General features: G+C 43.4%; 1 protein-coding gene across 1 annotated transcript; it reads right to left on the bottom strand.

Moving 5' to 3' along the window:
- On the bottom strand, positions 1 to 27,708 carry LOC309858501 (thrombospondin type-1 domain-containing protein 1-like; the record flags this gene model as incomplete). The annotated part of the gene is given in 6 exon segments (XM_082751179.1): positions 1 to 3,022; positions 9,711 to 9,801; positions 9,805 to 9,869; positions 21,091 to 21,442; positions 21,446 to 22,217; positions 27,506 to 27,708. Coding segments are annotated over 6 exon segments (2,853 nt in total). The 3' UTR covers positions 1 to 1,652.

Here is a 27,708-nt window from a genome sequence, read left to right as displayed (position 1 = left end):
TAATACAACAATATAAGAGAAACTTTAATAGGTATAGTATTTGCATTTATGATTCTTTTTTGTCCCGCTTAATTCCACTCTCTCCAGTGGTCTCTGAAACCTCACTAGCAGGCTCACATCCTGATAAACTCTAAAAGGAAGAAGAAAAACAATGTAAAAGGCAAGGTGGGTGTGGCAGCTAGAGAGGTCACGGTGAACAAAGAAGGAAAGGGCAGCTACCCAAGCACAGGCAGATAAGGCATTAGGTTCAAGAGCTGAAAGGAAGTATACCAGATTGAAGAGTGCTCACAGGGTACCTGACACCAGACTGCAAGGAAAGAGCCCAGGCTTTAGGTCCTTGTTTAGCCCTCACTTCCAAATAAAGCAAGTTGCAAGACCAGTCCTAACATCCAGCAGCAGAAAGCTTCCTTCCTTCAGGAAAATCCAGTAAAGGCATCTTTCTGTGACTTCTTGCTAAAAGGGCCAGCTTTCTCCTGAAGTCCCTGCTGTTAGAGAAGACTTGTAAAGGCTGCGATGGCATTGTACAGAGGAAGAGGTTATTAGAATAAAAATGTGAGTCCATGTTCATCCAGATATCCCTGCAGGAGTTAATTCCCCTCCCTGAGTGTTAAATTCTTCACCTGGAAAATGTGGTAGGCACAAAGGAAAGCAAAAGATTTGTTTCTAAAGGAATTATTTTCTCTGTTCCTTCTTTACTTCATTCTTCCAATTTAAAAACTTAGCTCTAAAATCACAATCTGGTCTACCTGCTTTCCATACTGTCTGAGTAACAAGATAAAGTCATCTTTAGAAACATAAACACACTGGTTTCAATATGACACCCTCTAGGGTCTTGGCTGCCAGTCTGATCCAGGAATGCATAGTCAGCATCCTAATACCAGGCAGTGTCTTTGCCAGCATCCACTGTCCGTGTTCTATTTGATTCTCTCAGGAGATAATACTTTCCTTTCTAAAATGTACACTTTTTGCACCAAACAATTATGAGTATAGGGCTAGGTCTTCAGATGACTCACTACCTGAACAATCAGCTTCTTATTATTTCTCCAAAACTGAATTAACTCACATAATTTTGTGTCAAGGCATCAGAACTCTTTGTTGCATAAAAAAATTAGAAGATATCACCCAACTCTGGCATAAAAGTTCTCCTGGAATATAATCAGCCTTTCAGCTAAACATGAAAGCCATTCAGTACTGCCCATGTAGGAGTTAAATTCTTAAGTATTTATAACTTAGTAAATTATAATCCAGAGCTCTGTTGGCAAGTTAACTTTGTTCCAGCCCTTACTGTTGTGGAGACTCCCAAATTTACTTCATGTTGGACACTGCCAAGAAAGTGTTCAAAGCACTTCATGCTTAAAGTCACATTTGCCCTCTTTCATATCCACATGAGAGACCGAGCCCTATTTCACTCTTCTTTAAATTTTATTATTGTACTTATTAGTAATAAACCAAGGGAACTGGGATAACAAAGGGAAAAGTTCAGGCTAAGTAACTTCTTCTTTATGAATTAAAACACATATGCACACTTGAGTTACCCCCCCCCCCCAATGTACAAATAGCTACATAATATAGTCCATAGAACACTGTGAGCCACTGATACCAGGAGCCAGGCAAAGGCCCCCAGTTGTGTGAAGTCTCAGGCTGATCTGGGTCTAGATGACCAGCTTCTCCACGCTGAGTGTACTTGTGGTTTCATCCTCTTCATTCGACCCAAAATAGCCCGGGAGGTCCAGCATCCTCTGCTCTGCCTCGGTAAGGCCGAATGACGTATTGTCATAGAAGGCGAACTCAGGCTGGGCTGGGAAGCTGTGACACTTGTCTTTCCTACACTGAGAAGGGCTCAGAGGGCTCACCCTCTGGTAGCTCTCTTTGGGGGCCGTGGGAGAAGGCTGCTTCCTCGAGACACTCCTGTGACTGGGGGACGGGCCCCTCCGGGCTCTGTGCGGCTCCGTTCTCTCACCGCTGGCCGTCAATCCTGCCTGGCAATCCCCCAGGTCTGGTTTCCTCGCGGGCTGCCCCAGGCTGTAGGATTTAGGGGGAGGACTTAATGGACTTCTGGTTGCACCTGCCCCGTGGAAATGGTCCGGTTTCTCAGGGGACGGGGCGGCTCCTCGACTCTGAGGCCGAGATCGCTCCTCCGCCTGGTCCCAGGTCCGCGTCCTGGAACCGTAGGCCGGGGCCTGCCGGGGGGTCAGGGTGGACATGCTCCGCTCCCGGAACGGCCGGGCCTGCCTGGCTTCGTGGAAGCTCGCGGTCCTCCTGAAGTGGGAGCCCCTGGGGTGGCTCCTCTCGGGCAGCGCCCCTCTGCCGCCCGCGTGCCTCAGGGCCGACTTGCGGATCACGGTCTGGCTGGGGCTGACCGTGCAGCTGGCGGCACAGACCCGGAGGTCCAGCCTGGAGGGGGGCCTGGCCGCCGCCTGCTGCTCCACAAACGGGGATTTGAGCCGGAACTTGTTGGCCGCGGCCTCCTCGGGGCCCTCCAGGTCCAAAGCGGGGCCGGTGGCCGCGTCGATGGCCGTGTCGGTCAGGGGACTCTGAGACACGTGGTACACCTTGGTGGTTTCCGTCAGGCCCTTCTTCTTCATCTCCTTGAGCTGCTGCTGGGCGAGGCGGTAGCTGAACAGCGGCGGGATGATCTTCTGCGCGCTGGACTGCACGCTCTCACTGCCCGAGGCGTCGTCCTCCGCGGACAGCGGCCCGCCGCGCCTGTAGGTCAGGGGGATGCCCGCGTCCCCGGGGCCCCCCGCCGGCCCGTCGCCCGCGTCCGAGAAGCTCCCGCGCTGCTCGCTCAGCTCGCAGATGTTCTCCTCGTCCGAGTTCTTCCGGAAGCTGGGGGAGTGGATGGAGCTGTGGCGAGCCGGGGTGCTGCATTTGGGGGCGCGGCCGAACTTCCGCCACAGCGTGATGAGCACCGTGGCGACGATGATGAACAAGCACAGGGAAATGCCCGTGACCGTCACGACGTTGTTGGACTTCCCGGGGCCCTGGGGCTGAAGAGGAGACGCGCTGGATGGCTGGGGAGCTACGAGGAAAGAAAGAACAGATGGGTATTCTCTAGTAGGGCTCCCCTGCGTGGTTTTATGGCTGGGAGAGGCTGGCTCTGATGCTCTGGCAGTTCTAGAAAGAATAAACAGGGACTGGGATTTCTGGCCTTATGCAGGCGTCCCTGCTGGCAGCTTAAAGCAGACCAGAACACAGGACCCACAGAGAGGAGGTGAGCAGGTAAACCACGATCGGGGCGGGGTGGGGGGGGGGGCTGGGCTCGCCAGCTCCTGCTGACAACGTGTCCCAAATGTTCCACCAAGCAGCAGCATAAGGAAAGTTTCCTGGTAAAATCAAGGTTTTTGCCTAAGATAAGGTAAACCTGGATAGCTTTAGTTCAATGTACTTTGAGATGCACAGCGGGAAATTCTACCAAGTATAAAACTTGACATGCAAAGTAATTCAGATAGGTTGTACCTAAATTTTATATCTTGGGAAATTAATAGGTGAAAATCAGTCTTTAGGTAATGTAATGCAACTCACATTTAATAACCAGGAACTGTATTTCCTGAGGGTTGAAGCGTCTGTTTCCCAGTCTGTTTCCAGCTGTCCAGTCCCCTTGCTTCCTTCTATGGGACCGTTGATTTGTTTTTTTTCTTCCCTGCTTTCTCCAACTGGCTTGTCCAGGGTCATCAAAATGTCTCATTAAGCCTCAAGATGCCACCCGGGATCCAGCCTGTCCTGCCACTGAAACACCTGGGAACCTGAGACCAGCTGATGCTACCACCCTCTCCTCTTTCCTCCTTGTCACTGTCCACCTTGCAAGCCCTTCCAGTCACCTGCCTGCACAGTTTTACCAGCACCAGTTCCCTGTGTCATGTCCATGACCATGACCTCCCATTGCCTACCCTCTTGGGTGGAAGCTGTGACACATACTTTGTTTCTAAGCAAACAGGACCAGCAGCTGGGACAGTTCCTCACTCTCCCCAGTCCTGATTGCCATTTTCAACTAACTCTTTCACCTCCATATAAAAACTCTTTTAATTAATCACTCTTAATTTTAATTAATTCTTTAAAAATCTATCTACCTGTCTATATATACTGACTGCATCTCCATGACTTACTTATTTTGTAACTATAAGTTTGTCCTTCCTAATCTCCTTTATTTTGCCCATCCAACCCACCTACTTCGTTCAGGCAACCACCAGTTTATTCTCTGTGTTTAAGAGTCTGTTTCTTATTTGTTTTGCTCTGTTTTTAGATTTCACAAATAAATGAAATTATATGGTATTTGTCTTTCTCTTTCTGACTTACTTCACTTCACATAATACCCTCTAGGTCCATCTATGTTGTTGCATATGACAAGGTCTCATCCTTTCTATGGCTGGGCAATATTCCATTGTCTATTTACACCATCTCTTCTTTATCCATTCAGCTATTGATGGGCACTTGGGTTGCTTCCATATCTTGGCTATTGTAAATGATTCTGCAATAAGCATAGGGGTGCATATATCTTTTAGGATTAGTGTTTTCATTTTGGAGGTAAACACCCAGTTGCAGATTACTAGATCATATGGTATTTCCATTTTTAACTTTCTGAAGAGCTTCCATACTATTTTCTGCAGCGTTTGCACCAATTTACATTCCCACCAACAGTGCACAAGGGTTCTCCTTTCTCTACATCCTCACCAACACTTATAATTTCCTGCCTTTTTCATACTAGCCATTCTGACTACTGTGAGGTTGATATCTCATCGCCATTTTTATTTGCACTTCCCTGATGGTTAGTGATGCTGAACACCTTTGCATCGGCCTGTTGGCCATCTCTATGTCTTCTCTGGAAAACCATCTATTCATATCCTCCACCCATTTTTAATTGGATTGCTTGTGTGGTGTTGAGTTGGAAAAGCTCTTTATATTTTTTGGATATTAACCCCTTACTGGACATATCATTTGCAAGTATCTTCTTCCAATCAGTAGGTTGCCCTTTTGTGTTGTTGGCGGTTTCCTCTGCTATGCAAAAACTTTTTATTTGGGTGCAGTCCCAATTGTTTATTTTTACATTCGTTTCCCTTGCCTGAGGAAAAATATATCCATAAATATGTCACTAAGGGTAATATCCAAGGTGTCTTCTACTCTTTTGATACCCGTGCCATCTACTCAAACCAGCCACCTACTCCCCTCTCAATACTGTCATCTCCCAACCTCATGGCAGCCATCAGTCTCTAGCACCCGGGTCTCAGTCTTCCTCATCATCCCCTAGACGGGCCTACCTGTCCATCCAACATATCATACCTTCCCATTGTTTGCAACTGCTCCTCTTCCAAAATCTTAAACTTCATAGCTCACTTTTGAGCAGTATCCTCCTCTCTCACTTACTCATCCTTCTTACACTCACCCCACACTCATGATCCATCACGCAAACCATTCTCCTGCCAATAAGCTCAACCGTCTGACCTCTAGTACTGAGACATACCCCTTTCCCTGCTCTACACCAAAAGTCCATCCCTAGATTAACAGGACATGTGAATTATTAGCTGCTGCACCCAGGCCCTGAGACCTGGTGCAGAAAATAATACACCCATGCAGGCCAGGACCTCTATATACTGACAGCCCCCAAACCTGACCACCTGCAAATCTTTAAATGGGTTCCTAAGCAACTCGCTTCCATCCCCTACATGTTTCACCACTTCCCCAAGCACTCTACCTACCCTCTTCCTCAGAATTCCACTGGATCACAAAAAAAAAAAAAAACAAAAAAAAACAAAAAAAAACCCAGAAGCTATCAGGCAAGTGTACCCCTCTCCCAGCTCCTCCTGCTGTCTTCTCCCCAATAAACTTAGGATCAGCCACACTTCTATTCACTTCTTTCCCTATGGAATTAGTGGGAGAAGTATCTTCCTACAAAGGCAAGTCTACCAAGTGCTCTCTAGGTCACCCTTCTCCGGGGGATCAATACTCTGTACCAATGATCTCCAGCTTCTCCTCTATGCAGCTCCAGAGAAACATGTTCAAGCTCTTCTTACTTTAAAAAGAACTTTCTAGAACTCTCATATCTTGTTCCTGGTCTTCCTAGCCAAGCTTACAAAAAAAGGAGTCTGGATTTGCTGACTTACTGCTTCCACGTCACCTCTGATTCCTGCAACCTGCCTCCAGGATTCCAGTGAAATGGCTTCTGCCGATGTCAGTAATCACCTAATAGCTAAATTCAAAGAAGTTTTGTCTGGACATTCCTTGACCTCTGCAGTATAGGCTACTGCCCAACACTTTCTCTGACCTTTTCTCTTCTTGGTTTCAATTATACTGCTCCTTCAGAGAGAAGAACAGGAATTTTGGAGGAAGGAGATCTAGATCTCAACCTGGGTCAATTAGCTCTGCTCTCTCCACTGATGTCCTACCAACACCTTCACCTCCACATGCCCAAGACTCATCAATTTTCCCCCCAGAATCTGTGCCTCATCCAATATATCCAATCTCAAGGAAATGGCACAAGTGTCCATGCAGTTGCCAGTACTAGAATCCTGGTTTTCACCTTTAATTCTTCCCTCTTCATCACTCAACATATCCAGAGTCTTTGAGTCCTTGTCTCCTCTGCATCCCTACGGCCATTCATTTTTCACCTGGGTTGCTGAAAAACTTAATGGCCTTGCTGCTGCCCCTCCTAGCCCTTCCGATGTATTCTCCACACTACCCATGAGAGACATCCCTCTTAAATACAGGCCAAACCTTCAAGGCCCCTCAGGATCTGACTCCTGCCACCTGCAGGAGTTCATTTATTACCACCACCTCCTGGCACACTATGCTCTAGACACATTAATTTCAGTTCTCTGGGTCTCTTAATGTGCCATCTTCTTCTGTGCTTTTATCCATGGTTCCCTTTGCTGAAGTTCCCTTTCTCACTTAGCTCACCTAGGTGGCACCTATTCTGCTTTCACACTTAAGCTCAAATATCACCACCTCCAAGAAAGGAGGTGTTCCCAGCATGAATTTTCACCCCTGCAAGTTTCCCGAGCAAGCTGCGGATACCTTTCTCACTGCAGCCTCTACATTGTGCTGTATATTATGCCTTTTTACATGCCTGCTGAGCAACTATGTCATAAGCACCTTCCAGACAGGAACATGTCTTATCTAGATATTCCTAGCCCCAGTCGCAATAACTTATACACAGTTGGTATCCGATAAATGTTAGGTTAACTCATTGAAAAAGGGAATGGCCGCACTGGGGATAAAAATATATGTTTATAAAAAATAAAAAATTAAATTAAAAAAATGTATGAAAAAGGGAATGGCAAAATGGTCAATATCCCACCGGATGGAATGTGGGTGTAATGGCGATGGATTCTCCCACTCCTGTTTGAATAAGGTGGTCAAACTAACATAAAACTCGATGCAGACATTCTTTCAAAGACAAACAAAACTCCCAACTTGCAACTAAGTGAACACCATTGGATGGTGAAAGATTTGTTTCCTGACTTGTCACTTCTTCCATGTGCAGTGGTGTCTTATGTCCATGGGAAGCAGCAATGTACCTGTGCATGGTGGACCTCTTTACTCAGCTGTTAGCCTTCACTGTGGCTGGCTCCTCAAAAACATGGCTGGAGAAAAGACTGAGAGCTGCTGACCTTAGCCCTCTCTGCTTCATCGACTCCCTCCTTCACCTGAAGTAAAGGAGATTTCTTGATGCTAAGCAGCCTGAGAACAGATTTTAACATTTCCAAAGAGTGTGAAATATATTAAATAGGGAGAAGAACACTTGGAAGAAATTATCATTTTTATCCACGTAAACATAACTCTAAGGACCACTTACATTAGAAGTAGGCATGCCTATAGCACTTAACCTTTTGCTAATTTATAATATATAACTTTCTAGTTCCCATTGAGTATTAAAGAATTAGGACATCAGAACATGAAATAATTTCACATATCCTCAAAAATTATTATTAATTCTAGGGTGTGGATGCTTCCAGAAAATTAAACTGGCCTGTGTAGAAAGGCAAGATATTTAAGATAGGTAGCTTAGTATGGGTCAGATCTAGTCCTCTGCTTTCTAGCTTGTTGATATTGGGCAGGTCAGTTACCCTCTCTATGCTAAAGTGTCCCAAATAAGTGAGATAATGTATTTAAAGTGTTAGCACATAGCAGATGGTCAATAAAAGGTTGATATCGTTGTCATTTCTAAAGATACAGTAGAAGTCAGTGACGATTGACCAAATTCAATTGCATTCGTTCATTCATTCATTATGGAACTCTAGATGGAATACCTTTTTAAAAATATTTTATTCATTTTTGAGAGAGAGAGAGCTCAAATTGGGTCAGGGGATACAGAGGGAGAAGCAAACTCCCTGCTGACCAGGGAGCCCAATGTGGGACTCGATCCCAGGACCCTGAGATCAGAACTGGAGCTGAAGGCAGACAGTTAACCAACTGAGCCACCCAGGTGCCCTAGATGGAATACCTTAACACAACATGACATCCCAGAATTGAGAGGAATGGGTGTATTTGAAGGTAGCTATACCCAAGAAAGGAGCTGTGAAAGTGAGAGAGACTTCTGAATGTAGAGTAGATGGAGAAAAGAGCCTTAGAAAATAATATGACATATAACCAGAGGAACAAGAGATTCAGGGTGTGGTCAAGGGATTATGAAAGAAGCAGGACAGACTGAGGGCTAGCAGAAGAGCACGAGTCTGATGAAACACAGAAGAAGGAACACCCTCAGGATGCTGGAATGAAGGGAACAAGGCCTACAGCACTGGCTGGAAAAATGAGCTAGAAAGAATGCACTTCCTAGGCCACAGGCATGGACACTGGCAAAGATGTAGCTGCCAGGTAGTTTGGGCTAAAAGATGCTCTGAGATCCAAACATAAAAAAACATCTGACTCCTCCAGACCCCAACGGACAAGGAACTAGGGACAGTTTTCTAACCTCGAATTGGAGAGCAGAAGAAGTGACAGAGGACTTTATCTAAGGGTCAGGAACAGAGCAAAGGCCAGCAAATTAACTGTGGGGACTGGCTATAGATCAGTTGGTGAGATGGTATGTGGGAAGAGCAAGGATTATTACTGTGACCTGTAGCAGATGAATGGAATTCAACTCCATAAGCTGAAGCAAACCAAACGAAGCCATGTCAGCATCACATCTATAAACCATTTACATCAAATACTCATGGAGCACCTACTGAGTGCCTTCAAGATGTTGAAAGGATGAAGGAAAGGCCACTTTCTAGGTGATGACAAGAAGAAATCTCCGCACCTTCTCCTCCCTAGGTAGGGGTAGTAAACATAGGGCCTTCAGAAGATAAGATGGCGTGACTTGCCCCATTTTGACAAATAACGGTCTACGTAGTCCCCTCAGGCTTCTCTGAGATGATATGTTCTTCTGCGACTTTGGTGGGGAGAAGTAAAGGAAGGATAAATAAGAAAACAAAAAGAAAACCAAAATATCTTAGGAAGAAATGATCATCCCCCTGCTTGTATTTTTAAAAATGTTTTCAGATGTCTGAATCTTTAATTTAGAGAATTTACCTCTCATTGCCTTATCTTCCACATTGGTCAATCCTCTGTCATCTCACTGACGAGATACTCCCAGTCAGAGACACACTAATGAACACAGTCTTAGTAAAGCCAGCAGTACTAAGAGAGTGTCAGTGAATTCAGGTTGCTGATTTTCAGGCGGGCATAGATTCAACAGTCCCTCTGGGGAAAGATTCCCAAAGAAAGAAGGTACCTACCAGCACACTCCTCCAGGGAACACAGGGAGGTCTCCGAGGACATTCCAGGGCAGTCAGGTCTGGAGGGGAAGGAAGTCAGGCACACGCGGCGTCACTCTCTGACACCATCCCCACACGTGGTACTACATTGGCTCCACGGCTGCCACAGTCCCCAAGTTTCTGCAAGGACATTAGCCATGCTTTTAATGCTAGTTCATTTGAGAATCAGGATTTAACTGCACTCAAATGAAGCAGCAAACTTAAATCTCAGGCCTTGAAGTCAGTAAATAAAAACATGCCCAAAGATGTGGAAAGCTGGAAAGAGTGTTTAATAAGCCTTAAAACAAAAGAAAGCTATATAATTTACAAAATGTTAACCTTTTTGGAACCTATCCTAGAGTAAAGCTCACAGGGCAACCAAATGGCCTGAAATGTTAGGAAAGTCAGGCTCCTCTAAGGAAAGACAGGATGCAAACCCAGCTTCTTTGGGTGGACACCAGGCCTCATACAAGCTGGTGAGAAGTCATCTAAAAATATAATGAACTGCTAGAATCCTGGTGTGGGCTAGCATGAGAAACAAAAGCCCTGGGAGCCACAAACCCAATGGGAATTTGTACCCACTTGCAGGCTCTTCTTCATGGATCTCACCAAATGCTCACAAGAAGGACTGAGGGTAGGTGCAAGACCAGAGAAAGCCTCTCTTGTGGTGGAGGTCTGAGGCTGGAAGGAGGGGCAGTGTGGAAAACACACAAACCTTACCTGGATCCTTCTCCCCATCTGCTCTCCCAGCAAGAGCCTCAACCACTGGGAACAAAGCAGAAGCCCCGTCATTCTGAGAGCACCAGTTGAGATATAGTACTTCTAAGGAATGGAAAAAGAAGGAAATCCTTCACCCCTGGAAGGAGCAAAAAAATATACTGGGGCCAGACTTTTAGAGAGCTTCTATCACTGGAGAGGGGCAAGATCATCAAGAAGGCCCCATCTCTGAGACTCAGGGGCACAGCATTTGTCTAAGATGAACTAAGGATGAACTGGAACAAGAAAAAGCTCTCCAGCTCCCATCACACAACCCCTAGCCTGCAGCATGCTAGTAATTTCCAAGTATCAATAACAACAACCTACTGCTAGGGCAAGGGCAAGAGTGACAGGTGAAAACCTCTCTTATGTGCAGGCTCAAGCCTAAACTGAGGGTGCAACAGAAGCATGGAGGAAAATTCTCTGGTAAGCCAACTCCTACTCTGACTGCAAAGCAACATTAGAAAATTCTAAACTCTGTCATTCCCCAAGGATGGCCATAGCAACAGCAAAACCCCAACACAGCTTAATTCCTTAGTACATTGACCCAATCCCCACACTAAATGCCTAGCAAAAACAGGTGTATGCCCATTTCCTCACACAAATACTATTTATTGGTGTCTACAGTTCTAAATTAAAACGTCCAATTTCAACCAAAAATTATGAGACAAAGAAGCAAGAAAAAAAAAGCTATCAAGAGATAAAGTAATCAAGAAACCTGGCTCTAATGTGACCCAGACATTGGAACTATCAGAGAGAGAAGTTCTGATAGCTATGATTAATATTAAAGACTTTAGTGGAAAAGGTTGGCAAGATGAACAGATGAAAAATTTCACTAGAGGGGCGCCTGGGTGGCTCAGTGGGTTAAAGCCTCTGCCTTCGGCTCAGGTCATGATCCCAGGGTCCTGGGATCGAGCCCCACATCGGGCTCTCTGCTCAGCAGAGAGCCTGCTTCCTCCTATCTCTCTCTCTCTCTGCCTGCTTCTCTACCTACTTGTGATCTCTGTCTGTCAAATAAATAAATAAAATCTTTAAAAAAAATTTCACTAGAGATTTGTAAATTCAGAAGAGGAAATGGAATGCTAGAAGTGAAAAACATGGTAACAAGGCTGAAGAATGCTTTCTCAGAGAATGCTCATCAGTAGACTCAATGCAGCTGAGGAAATAAAGAGTAAATTTGAATATAGATCCGTAGAAATCACTCAGACAGAGACACAGAGCTCAAAAAGAAAGAGTGAATAGAAAAGATTACCCAAGAGCTGAGGGGCAATATCAAAGAGGCTATCATCCATGTCATTAGAATCCCAGAAGAAAAAAAGAGAATCAAATAATGACCAAGAATTCTCCTAAATTAATGAAAGATAGTAAGTTAAATCAAGATGCTCAGAAAACATCGGGTAGGATAAAAAAAAATAAACAAATAAACAAAAAATTAATCATACTATATTTAAATAGTTAAAAACCAAACCCAGAAAACGTTGAAGGCTGTGGCAGGGAAGGAAGGTGGAAGGTGGAAATACATTGCATGCAAAAGAATAAAGATTAGAAATACAGTAGGCTTCTTGTCATGCAAGCCAAGGATGATGGAGTAATAACTCTAAAGTAATGAAAGAAAATAATGACCAAACCAGAATTCTATATCTAGTGAAAGTATCTTCCAAAAATTAAGGAGAAATTGACTTTTTAGAGAAACAAAAATGAATAAAATTAATTACTGGAGATGTTCACCAGAAGAAATGTTAAAAGAAAATCCTTCAGGCAGAAGGAAGATGATACCAGAACAAAAACCCTGCATCTGTACAAAGAACTGAAAAGTGCTGGAAATGGCATTTATGAAGGTAAAGGTAAAATTCATTTTTTTCTTATTTTTAAATGCTCTAAAATAGAATTGCTAAAGAAAACTAGTATTATGTGTTCACAGCATATATAAAGTAAAATTTATGAGAACAATCACACAAAGAATGGGATTAATGAGTTAGAAATATACTGTTAATAAGGTCTTTATATGACATGTGAAGCAAAATATTATTGCTTAGATAGATCAAGAAAAGGTAGATTATTCAAAGGCTGATCAAGAAAAGTCAAAGATATATACTGCAAACTCTAGGACAACCACCGAAAAATATTTTAAGGTATAAGCCACTAAAAAATATATAAGGTATAAACCTTAAAATTGAATATTCAATTATTACTAAAGAAGGCAGAAACAAGAGGAAAAAGAAACAAAGAACAGATGAAATAGACATAAAACTACCCAGATAGTCAATAATATATTGTAATAGGATTGTATGGTGACAGATGGTAAGTGCACTTGTGGTGAGCCTAGCGTAATACATGGAGAAGTTAAATCACTATGTTGTACACCTGAAACGAATGTAACATTGTGTGTTGACTATATCCAATTTAAAAAATTTTTAATAAAAAAACTTACTTTAAATATAATATACAAATAAGTTAAAAGTAAGCCGATGAGAGAAGTTATACCTGTGAACATGAATTAAAAGAAACCTGGAGTAGCTATATTAATATCAGACAGGGTAAACTGCAGAAGAAGAAATACTACCAGGGATAAAGAGAGACATTACATAACAATAAAAGGATCAATTAAGCAAGGAGCTTGACAACGCTAAATGGGGATGCACCTAACATCAGAGCTTCAAAATACATACAAAATACTCCCAGGACAGTTATTACTGACTGACACATGCAAACAGCTCTTCCAAGAATATACTGAATCACTGCCAGATTGAATAATTAAACAGTTCCCTATAAAAAATCATCTTAAGACCCTTCTCTATCAGTACCCATCCAACCTCAAGACTCAAGTCATTGCACTCCTAGGCACAAAAACACCCTCTGTATAAAAGTCTTTCTTCATGCTTTATGGACAAAAACTCGATACATTCAAAGGTATAGAAAGCACGACAAAGACAAGGAGAGCACATAGGGCAAATACATTCTCAGGTAATCCAAGTGGTGCAATCTTTGGAGTGAGTCATGGAATATGAGTTCTTCATAGCAATTAAAAGTCTCTGGGATTTTCACAGGAGTGTGAGCATTACAAACCACCATGCTGGACCAACATCAACTGAGGTGTGGTAATTATGTTCCATCCAGAGGTCCAACTGAACACAATATTGGTTCTGTGTCTTCAGATCACACTACAGCTCCTCAGATGGAAGAACAATGGGCCCGCTTTGTCCTTACGCTTCAGAGCTATTCAGACACTAAGCCCCCCATGCTTGCAAAGCTCTGGGACACTCATATTAAAGCCTCTCAGAATTAAAGTTTAGTGATTGATTTTTGGAAAATCTACTGGAAATTCTACCACTGAGAAATCTCAATTTAAAGTTAAGCCAATGCATAGTTTATCCTTATGTTCATATTAAGACCACAAAAGGCAGAACTGTAAATACTAAGAATTTTTGTTATTCTTTCTTAAATCTTGTTTACTTCACATAAATATAATCTACATAAATATATAGAGTTAGTTGTCAACCAAAAAACAAAAATTCCAATTACTAGTGGCCAGAAAAAAAAACAAGTTTTAGTAAAAGCATGAATCTTAATGTCAAAATTTACATTTTGAAATGCTGTGCCCTTTTCCCTTGGAAGTAAAATCATGACTTGTAGGAAAATCAGTAATAAAAAATAAAGAAACATTTAAGCTACACCTTATGCCCTTTTATTTCTAAATGAAATTAACTGAACAGGAAACAAAGGAAATCACTCAAAGCAATTAACTAATTTAATAAGGCAATTTTTTAAAAATACCTTGAGTAATTCTATCTGTTCCCTGAAGCTTTCTACCAATAACTCTGAGGTAAATACTAAGCAAATGGAAGGTCCTTAGATAACTGTAGTTCATTTTTTATTTTACTATTATTATTATTTAATTATTTAATTGTATTAGTTACCAAACAGTATTTCATTAGTTTTTAATGTAGTGTTCCATAATTCATTGTTTGAGTATAACACCCAGTGCTCCTTGAAATACAAGCCCACCTTAATACCCATCATCAGGCTGAACCATCCCCCAAACCCCCCAAACCATTTGTTTCCCAGAGCCCATAGGCTCTCATAGCTCGTGTCCCTCTCTGATTCCACCCCCTTCTTTTTTCCTTTCCTTCTCCTAATGTCTTCCATGCTATTCCTTAGGTTCCACATATAAGTGAAACTGTATGATAATTTTCTTTCTCTGCTTGAAATAATCATTTAGCATAATCTCCTCCAGTTCCAACCATGTCGATGCTAATGGTAGGTAGTCATCCTTTTTTAGAAATGAAGAGCAAATGACCAATATTCCAAATACTCTTACTTCATGAATGAAAGCTGTTTTGTTTTGCCCTGGTTAAATGTCCATACAAGCACTCACACTGCATAACAAACCTGTTTGGCCAGGATAAATACCTTTCAGCTACTATAGAGGATAATAATTCTGAATGAGCAAAATTTGTCTGGAATAGGAAAAGGCAGATTTGTTTACATGCCTCAAGACTATCTGAAAGGGGGCGCCTGGGTGGCTCAGTGGGTTAAGCCTCTACCTTCGGCTCAGGTCATGGTCTCAGGGTCCTGGAATCAAGTCCCACATCAGGCTCTCTGCTCAACAGGGAGCCTGATTCCTCCTCTCTCTCTCTGCCTACCTCTCTGCCTACTTGTGATCTCTGTCTATCAAATACATAAATAAAATCTTAAAAAAAAAAAAGTTGGGGGGGGCTCCTGTGTGGCTCAGTGGGTTAAGTCTCTGCCTTTGGCTCTGGTCGTGATATCAGGGTCTTGGGATTGAGCCCCACATCGGGCTCTCTGCTCAGCGGGGAACCTGCTTCCCCCTCCCTGCCTGCCTCTCCGCCTATTTGTGATCTCTCTATTTCTGCTAAAAATAATAGTAATAATAATAATAAAATCTTAAAAAAAAAAAAAAGACTATCTGAAAGAATACTGCCCCTGAAATACTCACACCTGGAAGACATTTTGCTCAAAAACTAAAGCAACTAAGCAAAACATGCTTATAAGAAAGTTTCTATAGGTAATAGTGAGTAACTAAAAGCAGCAAAAGGAGCAGTCACCTGGATAAGCAGTTCGGATTTTCTGTGCACAAAAAAAGGCTCCCTTATAATGGCTGAATCAGGCTTATGCCTGAGCCAGTGTATTCCAAAGTGTGTTATGTGTCTATCAAGAGGGGTGGACAGCACGAGATAAACCAGTGAGATGAGGAGGAAATACTATAACTTCTTTCACTCTAAAAGCTCTATATTGTGTAATTCATGAGTTGACGGTTGACTGTACGGGAGGCAGTACAGAATAATGGAAAAAGCCAATCAAGCACCAGGAGTGGTTTAGCCACTTAACTACCATCGACTTTGGGCAAATTACGTAATTTTGTGCCTCCATTTCTTCACCCATGAAAGTGACAAAATAATAAATCTAAACCAAAAGGTTGTTATGAAGATTAAACAGATTAATATTTATAGATCACTTAGAGCAGCACCTGGTGCAATGTAATCCACTAAATAAACATTAGCTTTATTATGTCAGAGGATCACACCCATTATGTCACATATCCTGAAAGGACATTCCTAAGGAATGCCAAAAGAAAAGTTAACTTTCAGAAGGATTTACTGTTTCACTTTCAGAAAACCGTTAAGTTTTCCAGTTTTAGGTAAAGTAACTCACAAAGTGGACGAGTAGCTTAAAAGGATTCTGGCAGACAATTAAAGATAACACACAATCTGTGAATAGAAAGGAAACGACAGGGTTCATAGTTCTCTTGTTCTTAGTAAAAAGCTCTTGTCAGTCATTTTGAAGGAAAAATAAGACCATCTAAGTACAGAAACAAGATAGTCTAAAAATTTAAATTATCAAGGAAACTATATATTAAATATATATACTTTTCATTTATCAAAAAAAAACTAAGCTAAAAATAAAAAAACTATGTGACTATGACTTTATACCCTCTATCATTAATTATCAAGTTTTATCTTAGGGCGCCTGGGTGGCTCAGTAGGCTAAAGCCTCTGCCTTCAGCTCAGGTCATGATCTCAGGGTCCTGGGATAGAGCCCCGCATCGGGCTCTCTGCTCAGTAGGGAGTCTGCTTCCCCCCTCTCTCTCTGCCTGCCTTTCTGCCTGCCTGTCTGCCTACTCATAATCTCCAACTGTCAAATAAATAAATAAAATCTTTATAAAAAAAAAGTTTTATCCTAAATTTAATTACTCTCCTATCTGAAACCCTTGGGCAGATGTGTTCATAATTTAGGATTTCTGAATTTATTTTTATAAGATACTAAATGCTGTGTCCTATATTACCATTCTGTACTACTAACACTTCCCTGGCAGGATCTCAGGCAGCATCCCATTACCAAACACATTAATATTTCTGCAGAGAAAAGTAGAAACATTCACACTAAGTAGGGTAAATGAAGATCATAAAAAATCATTTGTGGCAACATCTATTATATATCATCTATTATATATAATATATATTTTTTCTATTTTATATATATTATATAATATATATTCTATAAAACCTATTATATATTTATATATTAAGTTGTTATTTACATACTCTCTCAAGCCCTGAAGACATATTTGGAAAAAGAGACACACATATCAAACACTTACTCCATTTTTGAAAGGAACTAATATATCAGTGGGGCAGTGGTTCACACAAGTCATGGTGGGTTCACTGGGGTCCCTGAATGATACCATCTGCCAAAAAAAGTCAACTGTCAATTTAAGTGGAAAATGAAAAGAAGAGAACAAGATTTAGTTAGAAATGCTTAGACTAGAACACAAGAAGGCCTTGAGGTCCCTGTTGCTAGCATAAATGTTGCTGGATAGCTGGAGTCAGAGCCATGGGTGGGTGGTCACACTCCTGGGGTCTCCAAGAGCATTAGCCCCTCCAGGCACTGCTTCCAGCCCTGATGTTCAGTTGTGTCGAGTTGCTGCAGGTCATAGGGAACCCCTCACCACCCTCAGCCCGGAAACACAAAGAATCACTCTGCTCTGCCTCTCTCTCATGTCTTGTCCCTGCTGCTGGGGGGCGGGGCGGGGAACTCAAGTCCTTAGACAAGTAGAAGAATCTGTGGAAACCCCAATAGCTGGGAGAACCACAAAGCAGACCTCCTGCTCCCAATGTCTTTAAACCAATGACCCCAATATCTTTATTTCCCTAGGTTTGCTTCCACTAAATTCAGTTAGATTTTCTTCTCCTAACAAGTAACGTCTTTTGAAAAGGCAAATCTATCTTGAATGATTACATTACTTTAATACAAGTTCTCTTAATACTACCAGCAGCAGCCAAATTTGCATTCGATTTTCACTTTAATAAAACCTGTATTGAGCACCTATTCATGTGCAGGTAGGCTAAGTGGGTCAAATATCATAAATAGCTTCATGGTAGCACAAGCAGCCTTTTCACACCAAAAGAGCTGTCCCCCAACCCCCGCTGTCAGGAGGATGGTGGGCTTGAGGGTGGGGGGCATGGGGAGAAAGACCTGGAACAAGCCATGACAGAAACAACTGATGCCATGCAGAGGCATGAAGGATGCTGGGCTGGCTTTACAGCAAGGGAATTTAACTAGTGTGGGGTCAAGGAAGAGTAACCCAAGTTGAGACTTGGGGGACAGGTTAATGTCAACCAGGCAAAGGTGGGTGGAGACCACAGCCCAGAAATGGCGACTATTGGTTGGGTAGCCTGACCATAGGGGTCCTGTGGATTCTCATCCTCCTGTCAAGTGAGTTGACTGGCAGGTATTTTCTTTTTAAGATTTTATTTATTTAGGGGCGCCTGGGTGGCTCAGTGGGTTAAAGCCTCTGCCTTCAGCTCAGGTTATAATCCCAGGGTCCTGGGATTGAGCCTCACATCGGGTTCTCTGCTCAGCATGGAGCCTGTTTCCTCCTCTCTCTGCCTGCCTCTCTGCCTACTTGTAATCTCTGTCTGTCAAATAAATTAAAAAAATCTTAAAAAAAAAGATTGTATTTATTTGACAGAGAGACACACAAGTAGACAGAAGGAGAGGGTGAAGCAGGCTCCCCACTGAGCAGAGAGCCCGACATCAGGCTCGATCCCAGGACCCTGAGACCACGACCTGAGCTGAAGGCAGAGGCTTAACCCATTAAGCCACCCAGGTGCCCCAGTGACTGACAAGTATTAAGCAGGGTGCAGCCTCAGCTGACCTGAATTTTAAATAACCCCTCTGCCTGCAGTGACACAGTGAGGCGGACAGTGGCAGGATCGGAATCAATGAGGAATCTGTTGCCGTAGGTTAGCTAAGGGATGACAGAGGTTGAAACCAAGATTCAGACACCAAGGAGCCAAAACCCATGGGACTTGGTGATTTATTATTTATAGGAGGTAAGGAAGAAGAGGAAGACCGCTGGGCTTCTGCTTTGAAATGAAATGGTGGCTAAAGCCTGTACTGAGGGGCAGGTTGTGGGGGTAAGATGATGAGTCTAATTACTCCGAGATGCCCAAGAGACATGTGAGGGGGGCAGCTATGCAGTAGCACTTAGATGCTGGGAAGAGATACCCATGTGGAGTGGTCAGTCTCAGAATGGTGCTCACCTAACAGGTGCATGAAGAGTGAAGAAAGTGGGGCGTCTGGGTGGCTCAGTTGGTTAAGCGACTGCCTTCAGCTCAGGTCATGATCCTGGAGTCCCCGGACCAAGTCCTGCATCAGGCTCCTTGCTCAGTGGGAGCCTGCTTCCACCTCTGACCCTGCCCCCTCTCATATGCACACTCTCTCTCTCTAATAAATAAATAAAATCTTTTTAAAAAAGTGAAAAAACAGGATCTAGTTTAAGATAAGAAGTGAGCAGTTAACAGATGAGCCCAGGAGGTGGAATTGGCCGGCAAGGGAGACCATGAAGAACAGTCAAGTAAGTGGGAGGGAAGCGAGGAAGCCAATCCCAGGAGGGAAGCAGGGTGATGTCACAGGACTGAGATATTTTTAGGTATTTCAAGGCTGTTGGCCATGAGCCTGTTAAAGGACTGTTAGACGGAGGAGAGAGAGGGGATGATGATTAACAGAGGATTCCGGATAGGAGCCGAGGGACTGGGATCCACAGTGGAGGAGAAGGCTGACCTTGCATTGGAGGGGTGACACTCCTTCCATGGTGACAATAAAGGAGACCAATGGATGTAGGCTTACAGACATTTTGGTGGGAGGTTGCAGGAGCTCGTTCTTGATGGTCAGGTGCCCTGGGTGGCAGGAGACAAATTCAGCTCTGAGAGTCAAGATGGGGGAGGGGCTGAGGTCTGAGGGGAGCTGCTCTAGAGAACGGGGGCAGAGCTGGTCGGGCAGCATGGAGGGTCCAGCTGAGGGGGGAGGCATAACCCACCTGGATGTGACCGTCCATGCAGCTTGTGTGCCAAAGGCGGCCAGGAGATGGCCGGATTCATGCATCAGAAGGAAAAGAGGGCAGAGGAGTTTAGGCTCTTGATAGGAGACATGTGATAGGTAGGGATGAGCCATGGAATTTGGACTGGATGGAGGGGCACCTGGGTGGCTCAGTGGGTTAAAGCCTCTGCCTTCGGCTCGGGTCATGATTCCAGGGTCCTGGGATTGAGCCCCGCATCGGGCTCTCTGCTCAGCAGGGAGCCTGCTTCCCCCTCTCTCTCTGCCTGCCTCTCTGCCTACTTGGGATCTCTCTCTGTGTGTGTCAAATAGGTAAATAAAATCTTTAAAAAATAAATTAATAAATAAATAAAAATAGACTGGATGGAGAGGTAAATGCAAGCCAGGAGATGACTAGGGGGTGTGGAGAAAGTCAAAGAAAATGGACTTCTAAGGTGAGGAGATGGGTGAATTTGAAGCAAGAAAAACTTGGAGATCCAAACACAGTCAGAGGCTTGGGCCCTCAGGGGGCCTGGAGCTTAGCGGGGATGAAGCTATAAGCAAACCAGACAATTTCTGCCCGATGAATCTCTTGCCAAGACCAGGCTTGCAGGAAAAGGAAAAGAACTGCAACGAGGCGCCCAGGGCATGGATGGAATTGTAATAACCCCACTTCTTTGTGATTAGATAGGGCATTACACAAAGAACGTAGAGTGTAAAGTTTGTAGAAATCTTGCTTTGAAATCTCACTTCTACAGAGACTCATTCCGGCAAAGAAGGATATAACGGGAAAGAGACACGCTCAGCGAGAGGAAGCCAGAAGCCAACCAAATACAATTTGAGATTTAGCTTTGAATTCTGCTCATACCTACCATAGATTTGCCATATGATGTAATAATATAACTTTTTAAGATAAAATGCAATAGAGGCTAAAGTTATTGGTGCCTCCTCTATGCCAGGCGTTATGCTGAGAACTGTGCGCACATATTTCATTCAATTCTCACAACTCTCAGAGGTAGATGCTCCTATGATCCCTGTTTTACTAGCAGGGAAACTGAGACCTAGGGAAGTAAGCGGTGAGCTGAGTCAGCTTCCCATGAGTCCTAATTTTTCAGGTAAGAGTAAGGCCATGTAGGATATTATGAGGAGTGAACCAGAAAGATGATGGTACAGTTCACAGAAACTTAAGTCCAGTGAAATTCAAAAGAATAATTTTGATTGCATGGAGGCACCAGTTTGCTTTAAAAAGTTTCAAAATTTCAATACCAACCTATGTTTCTCTGAATTAGCATGCACTCCCTCTCCTTTGTGGAAAAATGGCTTCTGCTTGGAATGCCAAAGTCAAAGCAGTATTTCTTCCTCCCCATGTCAAACAAAGTGCAGTTGAATACGGTTCTCCTCTCTCCCAAGGTCAGGCTGTTTTCAGCTAGCTGAATGGTCCTTTCCCCAGGGCGTCTGGGGGCCTCCTTGAAGACCATGATCACTCCTTGGATGAAGATGCACAGTGGGGGGAAGACTGTCACCTCCACCCCGGACTCACATGTGAGTTCTGGTGCCATCACCAGTTTGTATCCAAATTTCTGGGCCAGGTCAATGGGCCCTGTGGAGGTAATGACCGAGTCTCAGCCAAACAGCTTCAGCACCACCGTGACGTAGGCTTTTGGCCCCACGGGCACACAGCCAACCTGAAGCCACTGACCTTGAGAGAGTTCTGTCCTCTTGCTGGTTCTGATTTCCAGCGGCTGACCTGGACTTGTTCTTGCCTCGGGCAGACTGTTGGTAAAGATGACGTCCACCAAGATGTCAGGCTGGTCCGTAGGGAAGGAGCACAGTGGCTGATGGGTGAAAAGACCCACCTGGAAGGTGCCTTCCACCGCCTTGGACATCCTATTCAAGCCAATGTGAAAGACGGGCCATTCGACCTTGAGAAAGGCTCTTTGCTCCCAGTGGCTGACTTGAGTGCCATTGTGGGCTACCTCCAGAGCCATCATGAACCAGGAGTCTCCAGCCTCCTGGAAGTAGAAGCATTCAAACTCCAGTGTTCCCTGGGACTGGTTGGTCAGGAGGTATTTGGCGGTCACCGTCTGATTGGTGCTGGCCTCCAGCAACAGGACAGACACATTGCGCAGTGTCCCGTTGGCACCACATTGCGCAGTGTCCCGTTGGCACCACCGAAATGCCGTGTTGTTGCTTAGCGCTACATGGCCTGGCTTTTCCAAGAGGAGATGCTCGGCTTCTCCAAGAACTGAAACGAAATGGTCAGAGTCGATTTTACAAAGAGATCTCTGAGCAGCACCACCGGTGACATTGAAGAAAACAGCATTCTGCTCAGAAGGAGGAGGAGTTTGACCTCGGCCAGAGAGGAGGTGCAATGATGCTGTGAGCCAATCCCGGGAGCTGGGCCCCGCGCAGTTCCCGTTCTAAAGCGGCTCTGAGCCTTGGTCTTCAGCTATCGTGGGTCTCAAGATGGAAATCCATACCCCACTTCTCTCATTTTAATCTGTTAAAAAGAAAACAAGCCCCCCAGGACAGAGAACCAGGACTTAATTACAGCTTCAACCTAACCCCAGACTGTGGCCTTGCCACAGTCCATCTCAAATTTCCTGATCTGCACTGGTGAGGTTACCTCCTTGATAAAAAAAAAAAACCTGAGGGCCACCTCCCAACACCCCCCCAACCCCAACACACAGAAAGAAGACATCCTGGCATGAAGCATTCCTTTCTGTTCTTTTGCTACTAACTTCTTGCCCCACCCTCCTTCCTATAAAACTTTCCATTTTGTACAGCTCCTCGGGCCATCTATGCTTGCTAGATGGGATGCTGCCCGATTCATGAATTGCTTAATTCAGCCAATTAAGTTAGATCTTCAAATTCACTCAAGTGAGCTTTTTTTCCCCCTTTTTAAATAAAGCATATTCTAGGGGCCCCTGGGTGGCTGAGTCTGCCTTTGGCTCTGGGCCCTGCATCATGTGGCGCTCTCTGCTCAGTGGGGAGCCTGTTTCTCCCTCTCCCTCTGCCTGCTGCCCCCCTCCCCCTGCTTGTGCTCTCTGTGTCAAATAAATAAATAAAATCTTTTTTTTTAAATCATATTTTGGGAGTGCTTGGGTGGCTCAGTGGGTTAAAGCCTCTGCCTTCGGCTCAGGCCATGATCTCAGGGTCCTGGGATCGAGCCCTGCATTGGGGTTTTCTGCTCAGCAGGGAGTCTGCCTCCCTCTTTCTCTCTCTCTACCTGCCTTTCTTCCTACTTGTGATCTCTGTCTATCAAATAAATGAATGAAATCTTTAAAAAAAAAATCATATCCTGGGGACATGTGTGGCTCAGTTGGTTAAGCATCTGCCTTCGGGTCAGGTCCTGGGATAGAGTCCTATATCAGGCTCCCTGCTCAGGGGGATCCTGGTTCTCCCTCTCCCTCTGCCCACCCCCCACCCTGTTTATGCTCTCTCTCTTACTCTCTATCTCAAATTTTAAAAAAATCACATTATGGTGTTTAGATAATTTGGAGGAAATGGATACATAGTAACATGAGAAAACTTGATTTAAATGATGCTGTACAAATTGCTCTTGATTCCTTAAAATGGAAGACCCTAAGTATCTTCAAAGTTATCATTTTCTGATATTCAAGACAAGTACTTAAGCATTTTTACCAGTAATGGAACCAGTGCCGTTGGTTTGTACAAAGCAGAAATTTGTAGATGGGTGAGAAATGCTGACACTTTATTCTGCACAGGTCGCCCAAGGGACAGAGTGAATGTTTATGACATACCCAGGCTTGTCCTTGCCAGTTTTAATTACACTGAATCCCAGACCAGCCTAGATGCGATAGATGACTTCTAGCCCACGAGCATCACTCAGTTAACATCAATCCTATCTTTTTAAAAAAGAGACCCATGAGAGCAGCTGAAGTAAAGAGCGGAAAAACCACAGACACACAGGAATCCTTGTTTCTATTTTGAACTTGATCCAAATACATATCAACGGAGACAGAATTTGCCAGTGCAACAATCAGCTGGCCCATGGCTAGGGTAAGAAACATTTCTAGATTTAAGACACTGCAGGGCTCTTTTGGCTTGGAAAATAACATGTGTAAGTATTAATTTATTATTATCTTACATAATATACACATATCATACTATATCATATATATGTCCAAAGAGCCTCAGGGTATTACTTGGGCTGGTCATCTTTAAATATTCCCTTGCATGTATTCAGTTAATGATCATTAGAATCAGCATGTGGATATACTGGCACATAGAGGTATTGTTTTGTGTTTAAATAGTTCATCACATCACTCATTTCTTGTTTAAGAAGACATGAAATAAAATATATGAAACTTGGAAGGACCTGAAATGTTTGATCATCTGCCTGAAAACCATAATAGAATAAAGTTCTTTTTCTTTTTCTTTTTTTTTTTCCTTTAGTCAAAACAGAAGCTGCAAGATAGTCCGTTTCGGAGGAGACGAGTTAAGGTTGAGGAAGGTAGCTGATTCTGGGGGAGCCTGTGCCTGGTTCAGAGCCCACTCAGCACCTGTTTGTAAACAGCAACCAAAGAGACTCTAACACTCACCGCAGCCCAAGGAAGGAGTTAAGACTGAGAACCAAAGTCAGGTTAATTTGAATCTCATGGGGCAGGATGGTTTTTGATGTACTTTAAGATGGAGACCACACATCACTTAGTTAACAGACAAAGCCTATGGTCGATGATAGGGATAGTAGAGGGGGAGGCAGATCAGACTCCGATTTGATGGGCAGCCGATCAATGAAAAAGACACACATGCCCAGTCAGATACTGGGGAGAAAAAAGATACAATTGATGGGTTTCAGCAGCTCAGAGAGCAGGTGTGTACTGAAGAGAGAATTTGCTACTTCACTACAGAACTCCTGATTTTATAGACGAGAATACATCCTCATTTAGAAAACAGCAATGTGGGTGTACCACATTCTGGCTCCTACAGTATAGTTTTCTCTACTCTTTCAATCCCGTTCTCCCCTTTCCTTTATTATATTTAAGTAACTGATATCTCGATATAAGCATGTTGCTTAAAATCAACTGCTAATGGTATATTTTGATCAATATCAAATGGAGAAGTGGGAAAAACCCAGGTCTAGGAAAATATTTCCTTTTCTATTAGCAGCATAGCATGTACACTCAACTTCTATGCTCTGTTTTATGCTCGTTGAACTTTTATTCTTATACTCCAGTAAGATACTTGCTTTCCACAATGACAAACATCCTTGCGGACTTTGTGAAAATGGCAAATCCTGAAGTCTTTATCATTACGAAATCCAGGACCTATTTATAATTTTTTGTATGAGGCTCTTATACGCAGAGTGATCTATTTTTTTTTAAAGATTTTATTTATTTATTTATTTGGCAGACAGAGATCACAAGTAGGCAGAGAAGCAGGCAGAGAGAGAGGAGGAAGCAGGCTCCCTGCCAAGCAGAGAGCCCGATGCGGGGCTCGATCCCAGAGCCCTGGGATCATGACCTGAGCCGAAGGCAGAGGCTTTAACCTACTGAGCCACCCAGGCGCCCCAGAGTGATCTGTTTTTAAGGAGGGATAAATGATATTAAGATCATTGAATCTCAGATTGATTTTCAGCAAATCAAGCATCTTCTTGCTTAAATAATCTTTTTAAAAAGAAAAGGTTGAGGGAGAAGATTCACTGGACATAATAAACAGTGTATACTCTGGTCCTTTTTTAAAAAAAAAATTATGGTTTTTATTTATTTATTTGGCAGAGAGAGAACACAAGCAGGGGGAGAAGCAGGCTCCCTGATTAGCAGGGAACCTGATGTGGGGCTCGATTCCAGGACCCCAAGATCATGACCTGAGCCAAAGACAGACGCTTAACTGGCTGAGGCACCCAGGATTCTCTATCCCTTGGATCACATTTCTTGATCAATTTGAAAACAATTTCCACTCTTAAACAATGGACTGCCTAGAAGTCTTTGAAATACTTGGCAATCATCAAAAGAAAAGTAGCAAGTTTTATAATATCAAATCTGCTCATTCAGCAGTTGTGTAAAACTCTCTGAATAATGAACTGGATTTTTAGTTGAAACAAACTGAATGAAGAAGAGTAATGGTGAGCACCTGCTATTTGCTCAGGCACTCAAGGTGTCTCACCTTTCTTATTTTATCTTCACAGCAACCCCATGATGCCAACAAGCACCTCGTCTAAGGTATACAACTGGCAAGGACTGAAATTTGGACTGGCTCCAAAGATATTCTGACAGCAAAACTCTCCAGGAGCGTGGAATCTTACAGAGAATCCCAATTTAAAAAACGTAATTTCATGTGTGTGAGTGGAGTTTAAATGTATAATACTGAAATACTAGGAAATCAGTCAAAGAGAACACAACATGTTGTCTCCAGTTTGTTTAAATGAAAGCGACTTGTTTTTTATTCTTTTTAAGACTTAAAATATATTTAAAGGGAAATTTTAATCAATAAATACAGAATTTTCTGATCTCAGTAATCACAGTAAGGAGAAGTAAGCATTTGCCAGCTCCCAAAAGTTGAACTGGCTTCTCCCAGATTGTTTGCTTCTCCCTGACAATCATTTTTCAAAGAAGACCAAATCACTACTGATTTTGTGATGGTAACACATTTTTCTTCTACCAATAAAACACAGAATAGTGTGATAATCTGTATTTAGAACTAAGTAGAAATATAAAATAAACCAGACTACCTAAAAACCACAATATGGCTTTTTAAAAATATTCTTAAGCTTTTGAAAATAAATGCTTAATTTTTACTAGCTCAATTACTAATTTAAAGACCTGAACAGAGTAACCCACAATGGAATGGAATGCTGGATAAAAAGCACTATATTTGAGGAAAGTAAAAAAAAAAAAAAAAAAATCTCATTTTCTTCCTCCCTTCCCCTCTCTCTTTCTTTTTGCCTTGTTTGCTTATTTCTTCCAACACGTTGTTCCCAATACCAGGACTGGCTACTTACAATGTTTGGCTTGAGAATCATTTTGAGAAGATAAAAACTTAGGTCTCTTTTATGCACATTTAGAAATACTCCTATATAGGAGTCACACATAAACATTTGCAGAAAGATTTCAAATGCATCATCAGCTAGAGGGTAAGAGGCAGTCAATATTCTCAGTGGCTAATGGCATCACGCCAGGCTCAGTTCCTATGTTTTTGCTGAAACCGGCTAAGATAAATCCCTACAGTGTCTTCATTGCTGCAGAATAAGAAAAGGAATTAAGCTAAAGTCTCTTGGGACAATTGATTTATCAAATAAAAGGGAAAACAAAAGGAAGCAAAGTGATTTTGTCCCTTCTGACAAAGACAAGCTCGTGCATATCTATCTACTACTAATATTTATTAGCAGGAAACCCCTAGTTCCAAAGCAGCTCCTGTAAACAGGCTTTATTTATATATTCAGTACAGTGGACTCTGCCCTGGTCCCAGGGATTGGATGCAGCTTCCCTAGAGAGGCTGTAGGCTGCCCGCTTCTACAGCTTCCCAAAGGCCCACGAGTCAAGTTCATGCCTGGAAATCTGGCCCTGCCCAAGTCCTCAGCCCAAAGCTCTCATAAAATGAGGACCGTTTTGAACTGCTTAAACCTCATAGTTTGTACCCCAGAAAGGATTTCTCTTTGGAAAGGGACAAATTTGTTCTGACACGCGGAGTACCCTAGGACGCTGTCCTTCAAGGATCCCCACCGTTCGGGCTCCCCGCCCGTCTGCGGGCAGCTTGTCTCTGGGCAACACCTGCGGAGCCGGGACACCGAGACGCGCAGACGGACGCTTTCTAAAGCGCTTCCCTGGGGCGAAGGCTGAGCCCCCAACGGCGAGGAACAGGGTGCAGCGCCACCCTGCACTCTCAGCCTGCCGGGAGAGTGGGGCCGGCAGGGGCCGGGGGGCAT

Source organism: Mustela nivalis (assembly GCF_964662115.1).
Source record: "Mustela nivalis genome assembly, contig: HAP1_SCAFFOLD_2662, whole genome shotgun sequence".
Lineage (NCBI taxonomy): Eukaryota > Metazoa > Chordata > Mammalia > Carnivora > Mustelidae > Mustela > Mustela nivalis.
This window is presented reverse-complemented; position numbering and strand designations above follow the sequence as displayed.